The sequence below is a fragment of the Meleagris gallopavo genome, chromosome 2 (genome assembly GCF_905368555.1).
Source record: "Meleagris gallopavo chromosome 2, MGAL_WU_HG_1.1, whole genome shotgun sequence".
Classification (NCBI taxonomy): Eukaryota; Metazoa; Chordata; class Aves; order Galliformes; family Phasianidae; genus Meleagris; species Meleagris gallopavo.
Genome location: NC_139405.1, coordinates 48,283,275 through 48,296,707, shown reverse-complemented (window position 1 = coordinate 48,296,707; position 13,433 = coordinate 48,283,275). Strand labels below are relative to the sequence as shown.

Genomic DNA, 13,433 nt, shown 5'->3' with positions numbered 1-13,433 from the left:
AATCAATAAAGAATCGGTGGATCTGATAAGAAGAAAATCTAAAGCTAAATCTGTCTGAAAGTAAACTGGAGTTTTGCTCTTAGGTGTTTAAAATATTCTTTGCAGAATCAGATTAGTTTTCTTCTGTTAACAATTTTGATTGCTTGGATCCAGAAGAAGTAATAGTAGCTTACCAATGTGCAACCTACTTTAGTATTGTTGAAATTTTTAAGCTCCAATGTGCCTTGAAGGTACTCTTAATACTTCTTACAATTATACTGTTTCTTAAGTTATTGCCACTAAAACTTTCAGTTCTGTTATTTTATAGAGGTTTCAATTGCTCAATCTTTCTCTATGAATCTAATTGGCCAGCTTTTAGATAATTAAGAACTTGCTGAAGCACCACATCCAGGTTTTGAATGCTTTTATCTCTAATTGATAACTTTGTCAATGAAAGCTAGGATGATATTTCTCACTACACAGCAAGACAAAGCTATAAATATTTTTTGACCCATACGTTCTAAATAATTCAAATCATGTAAAATTATTGCAAGGTAAGAACTATATTACAGTGGCTCATATTTTGGCAGCATTCTCATTTTTCCTTGCTTGTGTTTATCAGTTTTGCTAAAGGAGGAGTGTCATTTTACTCCAGAATGGAAGCAAACAGACAAAGCTGTTCTTTGACATGTTAGCTCCCCAAAGATATCTAAATCTGGCATATGCTCTTAGCCTCAGTATTATTTGTCACTGCTACAGTTTTCTGAGTACAAGGATTCTGTGATAAGTAATTTGAAGCAGGGATCCCATCTCAAGTTCAAGGTGTAACTAATAAGCAAAGTAGGGAACACTCACTTGAATTAATTTTCTTTAGACACTAGTTGATAGAAGTTACTGAGGAATAATTAGAGATATTGTTTGATCAAGATAGCCCAGTGCAACAAATGCTTTAAGAATGTTTACCAGCTTTATAAGCTAATAAAATACAGATGACGAGGTGTTTATGACATTTTAGTTCTGCCAAAGAACAGATTTTATAGTACTTCAAGGGAAAAATTAAAAATGATTTTTAAAGTTAGCACCTTCTAAAGTTTGTCTGTTTACAGACCAACTATGAAGAGGATAATAAATGTAAACTTTTAAAAACTGGAATATTTTTCATAGATTTACAAATGAGCAAATCTTATCTCATAAACCTTAATAATATTTAAGTTTAGAAAAATAACAGAAAAGGGAAGTAGCAAGAATGCTGCAGGTGTTGTATGTTTCAATTTAAACTGTACCATACGTAAAATCAGAAGCAGAGGCTATCTGGAAAGCATATTATGAGTTCTCAGTATTGTTATTTAAGATTTGGGGCCTAAATCTTATGCTGCTTCTGCTTTCTGCACCCTATCTTCCCAACCATTTGTATTTACTGTGAGCTGAGACTTTTCCTGTGCTGGAGTAAATTTCCTTTCCCCTTTCTTCCTAGCTTAGATACTGCCTTTGCATCATCCTAGGAAGTGTTCTGTAGTTATATCGTAGCAGCACAAACCAATCCTAAAGCAAACTGAACAAAGCAGTGTTTCACAGGTTTGTATGATAGCAAATAATAAAAAGACAGAGAGGACTGAAGGTATTTGATTTGTGATTGAATTGGACAAGATTTTCACTAGAGATCAATGATACACAGAAAAATATTCAAAGGATAAACAGAAGTTTTCACTAGGAAATCAGTTAAAAGTAGTCTTTCTATCTACCTATGATGGTTAGGATGAAAATAATGTACTCCACACTCTTTTAACTTATGACTGGAGAGTGAAATGTGTGGATATCAAATTCAACTGAGTGCTGCCTAGCTGCTCATGGATGTGTAATTGTCAAGGGGAGGCAAAGGCCCTCAGTAACTACCCTACACAGATACTGCTGCTCAAGTCCTGGAGAGGTAAGTTTTGAGAACTGGCACTGCTGTGAGAAGGCAGCACGTGGAAACAGAATGCAATATATTTCACTCATTGCATGACAGACTATATTCTTGAAGCTGTAAAATGATTTTTTACTCAATGGATTTGAAGTGGTTACACACAAGTTTTTTCACTGTTAGCCACTTACAGCTGGCTTAAGATGCATTCTTAGCCACTAACAGCTTGCTTAAGATGTATTCTTAGTTACTTCTGATTTTCAACCATTACTGTTACTTTCTTTTACTAATGGCTTTTATAGAGAGGAAAAGAAAAAAAAAGAGAGAGGCATCTTTTCTTATTTATGTATATGCTAGTAGTTGTGTCACTAGTTATGATAGTCACTGCAATGGCTGGAAGATCACCAGTGTTCTTTTGAACATCTATCAAATAGAATTTATGTATAAGACATACATATTTGAGTCCCGTGTTTTCTGAGGACTACATTTCCTTGTTCTACTGAAAGATTAAAATTAATTGCCCTGATCATTCCCAATTCCAATACTGTTGCATCTTGTCAAGGAAGATTAACTTGCAAATTGAATTTTATGGTCTTCCTGTCTCAAAGAGGTGTCACTGTAAGTATGTAATGGGTGAAATATGGCAAGTAGTATCTCACAAGTTGATAATCTTGCACCAGAATATCTTGATTCAGATGAGAGAAGAACTCTTCCAGCAACTGGAATCTGAACTTAGCAGAAAATGCCTTGCTTTGACCAGTGGTCTGATCACATTGATCAGAGTTACCTGTGGTAAACAATGTCCACTTACAGCTCAATCCAAATAAATAGGAATAGTGTAGAATCTCCAGTCTGACTTCTAGTAAATTTTCAAGCAGAACCCACAATGAAAGCATTGCTTTCAGTGAGAGTGCTTATGGACAGCATCTTTGCCCTAATCTCAGCTCTTACACATGAATAAATAGCAGAAAACTCCCTAAAGACAAAGCAGGGAGGTCATGATTAGTTTTAGTATGTAGTTGTAAACAACACCAAATTACTTTGTATCATTTTACTAGAAGTGGTTGCATTTCACTTGCAGGACTCTTCTTTGCATTGTTGGGAGTGATGTCTTAGCTCTGATTAGTCCTTCTTGTTTCCTGGAATTTGATGTTCAGTTTGCAATTGCTGAAGGAGCTGGTGCCAGCAATTAATGCTTTCCCTATCAGAGCAGATATGGTGAGCAGTGTTTGTTGTTTCAATAGTCTCAGAGCAAGAGTGATCAAGGCCAATGACACAGAGTCAATACTCTTCCTCTCAAGGGATGTAGAGCTGTATCTATCTGAAGGGAGATTATAGATGTTGTCTGCTTTGATTCTTTAGAAGTAGGATATGTGGTGGAATTAATTTCACATAATTTTGAACATCTATACATATCTACCTGCATCTCCATTAAATAGATATCTATACTAGAATGAGTCTGTTTGGCTATCTTTATGATACAGAAAGAGAAACTCACATTTCTAGACCCTGGTACAACTGATCTTTTAGAATCATGTATCTTAGAAAAAGGTTATGTGTTTGTTTACAGTGCCTCTATCTCTCTGTATTTCCACAGAGTAAGAGTCCATGTGAAGATTTGATGCTGCTGTCCACATCTTATGCTATTTGAGCTATCCTAGGTGACTATCCTCACTGACAGCTAGCTGCTGCTCCAGGAAGATATAGGCGCACATTAGATCCTGTGTAATATCTACCAGCCCTATCTAATCTTACAGCCTCTCAAACTGCATTAATACATTCCTCAAGGAAAGCTGAAAGTACAAAAAAGTTGGTTTGTACAAATCCTTCATGATTGTAATGTTCTTCCATAAGATAGAAAAATATGCAGTTATCCTATTTCTTTCTTTACAGGCACCTATTGCTGTAAAAATAACAGGCATACCAGGACAATCTCTGAAAACAGAAACAATGAATGTTGGGGAAACTCTGGTCAAATGTCACACCTCACTGCTGCTTGAAGAAGACCTGAGAACAGATTGATGCCTTAGAGAAAAACAACTTCATAGTACATAGTATTCCTTCATGTTCTGGAATAACTCATACTTCATTATGAATATAAATAATAATAATAATAATAATAATAATAATAATAAAACCTAAACCTTTGATTTTTTGATTCATTCTAACATTCTTTTAAAATTTGAAAAAATCCTCATTATTTAGAATTCAATGTGAGCAGCTATAAAAACTCATAATGAATCAGGTAAGGTAAAAAAAAAAAAAAAAAAACACAGGTTGAATAACACTGTTCTTCAAACAGGTTTATGAAATGCAGAAGAGATAATATACATTTGTAATCTTTCTTCATTTTGGAAAACATTAGATGTAAAAGTTGTGATCAAACTGTTTGGAACAACTGGTTTCTAGAAGCCCAGTGTCAATTTCAATATGATAATAAGAAGTAAAGCTAAACAAATTATTAATTTAATTCCAGAGCTTGAGGTACTAGAGGAAGTAACGAATGATTTTTGATCTAATATTTCTGCTTGTAAGCTGACTTTCCCTGGCTCTGTCGTTCGCTACAAACAAAAAATTCCCTTATCAGGTAGCTGGTAAGAGCCATCTCTTTTCACGCATGTTTCAGTCAGATTTGGAAGCAGCACCAAACAAAGGCTACAGAGAGCTTGAAATAGAGACAGAATTTTATTTGAGAAGTGCAGACTCAGTGGGATAACACTCAAACATCGCACACTGGAAGAACAAGAAAGATCCATCTTTGATATTGTTTATAGCAATTTATGGAGGTAAATTATCTACTGAATGGCTTCATGGTATTTCCATGAATGAACCAAAGGGCAAGGAAATAATTTGACCAGAACACAAACATAATAGTTAAGAACAAAAGAAATCTTTCAATTAGTTTACTATAGTACCCACGAGTGCAGTATTTCCTGTAATAATAGTCAACTAGTAATCTGCCTTTAATAAAAACCACTACTAAAAAAAGGTGTTGGAGAAAATAAAATATATGTAAGATCTGAAGAGAGTTAAAAACATTACTAGAGCTATGCCTTTTGCCCCTGACTGGAAGATACAGACAGTGGGAGATAAGGGAAAGGTATTTGGCTCTCTATAAAACCAGCCACAAGGTCAGATATTAAAAAAAAATCAGGCAAAAGACAGCACAGTATGAATTAACTAAACCCATTCTCTTATCTCAGCTTCGGATGACCCATGATTTAGAAAGCATAGTAAGAAAGAGATTGGTGTTTTTTAATTATTATCATTTACAACATTTGTTCTTTTCTCTATGTACTGTTATGTTCTACTGCTGGACACAGAAGTCTGTCATTATCTTGCAGTAAGATATAAAGTCTTTTGAAATTAAAACACAACTGGAAAGAAATAAAAGTATTAATACGCATGTGTAAATTAATACATGTTAATAGCATGATTTTCAATGCTTATTAACAAAATGAAATGACATTAAAATTTTTTCTTACTACATGTGAAATACTTTTAGTTTTGTGACTGAATACTTAGAGCATTTTATCCTAGTATATACAAAATATAATTTCAACTCCAATCTACAGGGAATATTTATTGTCCTAGTCACTTGTATCAGACAATGCACTATTTTGCATCTCAAATCCAGTGTATAAAAGGAGTATGCAATGCAAACTTTCCAGTACTACAAGCTAAACAGCATAATTGTTGTGGGCACCAAAAGGGCAAATAAGAATTCTCAAGGGGGCTTTTTGAATCTTTGATGACATTACTTATTATCACAGCAAGCAAACTATCATAAACAGATCATGATAGATTTTAAATTTTGCTATGGTTTTAGTTATAGGTTTTCTGCCTTTAGCACTCCTACTAACATGTTACATCAGAAATTCATCATTTTGTTAGACATCTTCAGATCTCCAGTATCTATGTCTTTATTGCCAGATTACAATGCCTCATCGTCTCTTTTGTCCCAGAATCCAATTGACAGATTGAAATCAGATTGGGTTGGAACATACAAATGAATAAAGCAAATTGGAAAGTATTGCACTAAAATTTTTGAAAGAACTTGCTCTTGTACCCTATGATTAGATACTGAGATATCTCCCAGACAATTAACACATATTTAGAATATTTATAGCATAATATTTATGATTGCAGTACAAGAATAAAGACCTAAAATTTAATTTTGTCAAGATGATAACTTTCTAAACATGGTCTTTGTGAAATTTAAAAAAGCAAAGCTTTATCAATTTAATTCTAACAGTACTATGCCTGGTAACAGAAGATAGGAAGGACTTTGGTGCACATTTCATATAATCATGTCAAATGTGCTTTACAGAATCAAGGCCAGAAGAGGCCATTAAATCACTCATATAATTCTGTATACAGATAAACCACCTGCATGCATTCACCTAATTTCCGCTGCTTTAACCCCCATAAATTGTGTACAAATCTAAAATGCATCTTGAAAGGACACACCCATCCTTGACTGGAAATATTGGGAAATAGGGAATACAGTTCTGCCCTTTAATGCTTGTTGCAGTAGCTGAATGTTACTACTACAATGTATGCTAGTTTTATTTTAAAGTACCTCACCACCATTCACTATTAGAAAATAAAATAATGCCATTTCCACAGTTCAGATTCCATTTCCAATTGATCCTTGTTTTTTCTCCCTCCTTAAGTAAAAAGCCCTTACTTTAGCCCATTTCCTGCATGTGCATTTCAGCTTCACAAACTCACTATTCCATTGTTTGCACACCTCATGTCTCTTACACGCTTTCTAACAGGGCTTTGCACTGGATGTTCATATTAAAAAATGAAAAATAAAAATAAAAAACACCCTGATATCTAGTGCAAAATACATTTTTACACCCACACCACTGTTAAACAATCCAGATACTTAATGTTCATTCCTCTTAGAGGTATTGCCTTTAGTTGCTCTAAAATGAGTTTTGTTTGAATCAGTTCAGCTAAGAGACATATTTGTTGGACTGCCTGGCCTGACCGTTATCTTTTCATTTATCTTTATTCCACCTGATCCCCAAAACTGATTATCATTTTCAAAAAGTGCAACCACCATCTGGTTTTTTGGACCAGATTCTGCTACAAGATTCTCTCTCGTTGAGTTACATTGTGTTTAATAACTTACATTGCTGTTCTCAGCAACATATTATTTTGTACAAATAAGTCTGGCCTCAGCAAGGAAAGAATAACCTGGTTTTATTTTTGGAGGGTCATTTCATTTGTATCAAACTCACCTGTACCTTCCAAATTAACAAATATGGAAAACATTTAGGAAAAACAATATATAGCTAACTGTTCACTTTAATTAGCTGAAGTCCGTTACAATATGTTGGTACAAAATTATGCTATTAACAGTGTACAAAGATTAACAGTGTGGGTATTGGTATGTTTGATTATATTTTCTTGGAAGCTACAGTTCTATCAGTTTCTCCCACATATTTCAGAAATTAAATATATGCTTTCACAATTGTCAGTGCATGTTAAAACACTTCTATTGAGGAATAAATATAAAATAAATAAAATAATAACTTATATTTAAATTTATCTACATTTATTTTCAAATGCAGCATGCTAGATTTATGCTTAATATACATCGAAGTTTGATTAAAAATGCCAGGCACATAGCTCTTATGGCAACTCATTAAAGTGATTGCTGATGGAAATACTGTCACTGACTCAGTTCTAACAGTTCTATTAGGAAGGATACTGTGCCTCTGAACTACTTCCAATATAAGTCACTTATCCTGTAAAGGAAACCAGTAGGAAATACTCTTACTAGCAGCTAAGAGCTGAACAAACAGCCACTTGCACGTTTTCGGTATACTTCTAGACAGTAATTTTAATATATTGCAACAGGGAGATTGTTTGCCACTCCTTAATCAATTATGATTTCATCTTTTCCCAGGAAACATTTACACTCATTATCTAATTTGTTTCCCATTTACTTACAATTTTCAAAATTTACAGCTCACAGGCACAGTAAGCTGTGAGTTACAGTTTTGTTTTATCATCTGCTATTTTTATGGTCTCGATATCATGGATGATTCCCCAAGATTACACAGTCCTTTACACAAAAATGAAAGTGTAGAGCAGACATATTTCAACGTTCTGATTTCTCAGCATAGCTACTTAAAGAAGAAAGAGAAATTCTCTGTAGCACTTACCTGTAGAAGGCTGGAGGAGCAGCTTCCCTCATCCCGAAGCTACCCTGTTCATTTTCAAGGTAGTAGGGTACCTGCTGGTTGTGGTGATGGATGAAGGGTGAGAGCTGGGGTGCTGTTTGCAAGAACACCACTGGGCTTGGTGGGACATTGTTCAGAGAGTGAAATCCTGCCAGGCTGCTGGACCCAAAAGATTCAGAAGTAGGGGCATAACTGAGTGTAGTAGAGCCGTACACTGGAGCGGTTGTACCAAAATCGTAGGTGGCCCCTTCTGGGTAGTTAAAAACTCCTGTCTTGTTGCTTTCCACGTACATGTCGCTGAGCGATCGTTCCAGGGGAATCTTCAGCTGAGGTCTGCTCAGAGTCTCCAGTTCAGTGCCTTGAATCTGGTGCAGCAGGGTAACTCCAGAGGCTTTGGTGTGAAGGGTCATGGTCATTGCTAATGGCAGTGAGCAAGGAACATATCTGCTTTTACTGTCAACAGTGAGATCGGCAGCTGGCAGCCCACCTAAAAAAAACACCAGAACTTAGTCTGAGACTCAGCAGAAATCATAATAAATAAAGCAGCACTACACAGGTATTCCTATGATCTCAGCAAGGAGGAGTATACAAATAAATGCAGGGTGAGCACTGGAAAGGCACATTCTCCCTCTCCCTCTCCCTCTCCCTCTAACTTTTGAGACTTCCTCATCTGCACTAATATGCGTTACAATGTGCTGGCTGTGAGCCAGAGGCTCTTGCCTTGTGCCGACGCTGATTTAAACATCGCTTCAGAAACAATTAGTTTTGGAGTTACACCAAACAATTGTGCCACTAAATGTTACTTTATTCTTGCTACTCATTTAATTTTTCACTGCAGGGCAGCCAGCGCTCCACAGCAGCTAACGGGAAAGGACGTTGAAATCAGACCAGGAAGACTAGCCCAGTGGTCAGCCAGATTACTGCCTTTTATTTCCTCAGCAGGCTCCAATCTATCTGTGCTTATCTCTCCGTGCTTGATTCATTTTCATGTTTGCTAGAAATATGTAATGTGTACATTGTAATGACCCTGGGTAGGACTATGCTGTAACTGAGATATGGCAAAGCAAAATGCATGTGCAAGCACATGCGTCTGTGTGTGTAACCAGCCTCCGTCAACAAAACTAGCTAACAGAAATTAAAGAATGTAAAAGATCTGTGTAGGAGAAAAGGTTTATAACAAGCTTTATCAGTAAGAGCGACCTGAACTAGCTGAAGTGAAAATTTACATTAAAAAGTGAGGAAAAGATTTAGATTAGCCCATAAATTTCTTTCTGTTTCTGTTTTAGCTTGTAAAATGATGAAGCAAAGCATCCTTCAGACTTTGCCATAGTAAGATCTTAGAAATTGGGAAGAATGATTTCAGTGCGTAAAAAACGAAAACAGGATTATTTTTTTTCTATTCCCACAAACAAAAGCTCAGCAAGCTTAGATTTTGCAATCAACTGGAAAGTAAAGTACTTGAATGGAATCAGTTTTAAAATAAACTGAAATAACTCTCAAAGTTATCTTTGGGGAAAAAAAAGAAAGGAGAAAGGACATAATGAAAAGGTGTGGCATGCATGCCTCATCTTGCAATCTCATCCTATATAATTTTAACTTTTCACAAACCAGTTCTCCGGAACCAGCTAAATGAAAACCTTCAAAAACTGTCCCAAGTTCTCTAGCATTATTGCTGTGGTCTGCGGTTCGCTCAGTTAAATAAGTTAATGTTGACCCTAAACACATTAATATATGGACTCCAGTTAGCACGATTTGAATACGAGCAAAGCTTATGCTATATTTAAACAGCTCCACAGTTATTCAATTCAACCTTTGAAAAAATGCAAGAAACCAAAAAACTGATTGTACAGGTCACTAATAGCTTCTAGATAAGTTTACTATAATCTTTTTTATCTTAGTAATAATATGGTGTTTTAGAACTTCTATTAAAAAAAGCAGTCACTTATATTTGCAAGATTACACTGAAGTAATATATATTTGTACCTCTACAGACATGCAGCTAAGTCACAGTACCATATAAATATGTACTTGATAGATTTCCTCACCCTCCCTACCACCCTCCCTACCCTGTTCAAATTTCAGATTGTAGACTTTGATCAAAGAGATAAGCCTGTTTAAATAACACTGGACTAAACATGTTCCTAGTAAAATAATAATAACAATAATAATAATAATGAAACAATCATACCCAGAAGTTCAGAAAGTCGTCGAAGAGTTATTCAGAAAATATGCCAGAGAGTGTGAGAGAAAAAAAAAGTGTGTGTGCCTGTTTGCATAAAGTGGGTGAATGTGCATCTGCAGAGACTCACAAAACAGCAAGCAAGTATAGCTCTCAACAGCCTGTCTGCTGGGCTACACAGTCTGAAATGAATGGCAGTTATGAGTTTAAGGTCGGTCACTCTTATAGATTCATTTCGTGCTTCAGTAATACACAGAAGAAGCATTGTCTCATATTATGCTGCATAATCTGAGAATTAATGCAAACCTGTCTGCCATATGAAGTGCCCACTTCTTATGTATACTACAAAACAGACTTTAAATTTTTATGTTAAGCATTATCTGATGTGCATGCTAATTCATAAATACTACATTGACACGTAATAAAACATTAAAGCATAATAGCTGTGCAGAAGAGGGGAGATAGAAGTGTGTGCACAGAGAGCTGATTTCTGAGTGTATCCTGTGCAACCTCAGTGCTCTTTACATGCAATTTTTTTTAAATGTCATGAATTATTTTGGGAGGATTCTGTGTTATCACAGAGACAAATATTTAAAATTTCTACCATACAAAAACAACACTGAAACACACTGTAGTGTTAAGCAAAAGCAGCATCATGTCTGCACCACAGCATTTAACCAAAGACCCTATGAACAATTTTCAACAGACCGGTATGAAAAGTTGCAGTACTGCCCCTACAAGGGCTCAGAAATAGATAACTGCAGTATCCATGCAACATATAGCCTGGCACACATCTCAGTACCACCAAATCTCATGAACAAGCTAGAAATTTCTGGGATAGCACCCTGTAATGTTTGCCTCGACTATCATTATTATTTTCATTTTAGTTTGTTTTTGGGTAGAATAAGATCAAGGATGAAAGAAAGAATAAGGACTGGGGGAGGGATGTGGAGCTGGTTAATGAAGCAAAATTCTAGGAAGGTGATTTTTTTATTTGTGCATATTGCATAAAAGCATTTTTTTTTAACCTGCATATTAAACAAATGTAGACTTTTTAAAAAGAAAAAAAAAAAAACCTGTAAAATGAAACATATTATCAAAAGTGTTTATCTTCCTTGTATGGTGATTACTACCCTACTTGCTCTGAAGCAACATATACAGCTTCATCCTGCTTTAGAGATGACATTCAATGTGTTGGCTTGTGGGCTTGGCCAGGAAAGAGACTTTAGTTTCTAAATCCTGTTCTTTGTGCCTTAAGGCCAGGACTTACTCTACCACCCAGTTCAATCTCACTAATCTATTACATGTCACATTTTATACATTTTTAATACAATATGGAAATATGTACAGGATATAGCAATAAGATTTTGTATTTTTCACCAGTGGATACCAACAGTCTACTCAAAAACTTGGTTACACTAAATCCCACTTCACATGAGATTTATACATGAGTTCAAAGAGATGGGCTTTTCTCATACACTCAGTATTTTTTTTTAAATCACAGATAGTAACTGTAGAGCAAATGAAAATAAGAACAGGCTACAATATCTTCATTTCCAGTGCTAGACAGAAGTGTTCAAAAAATACCATGTCAATGGGAAATCCACCTTATATCTTATAGGTTTAGGCATTTCTCCACTATTGTGTTTTCAGGTGCAATAAAGCTCCCATATATGTTTCTCTCACCTTAATGAAGGTCTTATATTTTGGGGGATTGTAGAGAACATTCCACAGGAGAAAGTCATCTATCCCAGTCTTTCACATATCTCCATAAAATATTGAGGGAAACTGGTCCTGCAGACTCTGAAAAGATTGTAGGTTTGTGCCAGATATAGGATTGTTGGGTTTTGTTGTTGTTGTTGTTGTTTTTGTTTTATTTTTGAGATATGACTGAAGAAATAATGATTTTATTATCTGTACATGAATCATACAGTCATATAATCACTAAGCTTGGAAAAGACCTTGGAAAAGATCATCCAGTCCAACTGTCCATCTACCACCAATATTTCCCTGCTAAGCCATGTCCCTTATTACAAATATAAACGTTTCTTGAGCACCTCCAAGGATGATGACTTTACCACCTCCTTGGCCTGTTCCAATACCTCACCACTCTTTCCGAGAAGAAATTTTTCCTAACATCCAACCTGAATCTCCCCTGGCACAACTTGAGACCACTCCCTCTAGTCCTATCACTAATCATGAGGGAAAAGAGGCCAACCTCCATCTCACAACAACTTTTCAGGTAGCTGTAGAGAGCAATAAAGTCTACCCTGAGCCTCCTCTTCTCCAGACTAAACAATTCCAGTTCTCTCAGCCATTCCTCACAAGATTTCTGCTCCGGACCCCTCACCACCTTTGCTGCCCTTCCCTGGACGCACTCCAGGGTCTTGATGATAGGTATGCAGGAAGGAAATACAGATTGGCAATTACAGAATACTGAAAAAGCAGGGGAGTCCACTGTAACTGAGGAGCACTACTGATGTTGGCCTGGAAGGTCAAAACAAAAGTTGCTTCTTCCACCCAGTGATTTTTAGTGAGATTAAATAAAAAGATGTTTATGAATCAGAGAAGATTTAAACACTCTGTCATAGAAATGAGAAATGAACTAATTGCGTGAAAGTGGCTTACTAAACTCTGTGCTTTCCTTTTTAACATCTCAGTACATTTTTCTTTTCTTGGTAAATCAGAGTTCCAGTGCTCAACTCAGACTCTGTAGTAAGGATTTCACTCTAAATTGCAGTAATAAAATGCTATACCTAGAAACATTAAACCGAAATTGCACTTCTGTGGTTAAAATTAATAATTTAGAGCTGAATAACACTTTAATATATTTCTGAAGGCAAATTCTGCCCATTTCTATTCATTGATGACCACAGTTTTCTTCTAGTTTTTGCATTTCTGTGCTTTTTTGCAGACAACTATACTGATCAGATTAAACCAGCAGATTGGCTCAACTGGACCAACAGTCCAACACCCTTGCCAGCTAGAAACAGGAAGATCTTAAATCATATTCAGGATTCTTAACATAGCAGAAAACATGCACGTATTTTCACTTCAAATTTGGAACGTAGTTTAAAAGTAAGTGAAGCAGCCTTCCTCTGCAGATTACAAAGGCGCACTAGCAAAATGAACTCATTAACAGAAAGAGAAAAAGCAAGCATGAAAAAAACGT

The 13,433-nt window shown here is 35.8% G+C and overlaps 1 protein-coding gene across 1 annotated transcript in view; it reads right to left on the bottom strand.

The window, feature by feature from the left end:
- ESR1 (estrogen receptor 1) overlaps positions 1-13,433 on the bottom strand; it is a 158,710-nt gene that overhangs the window by 97,596 nt on the left and 47,681 nt on the right. The window contains 1 exon segment of the mRNA XM_010707191.4: positions 8,065-8,569. Within this exon segment, the coding sequence (XP_010705493.3) occupies positions 8,065-8,569 (505 nt within the window).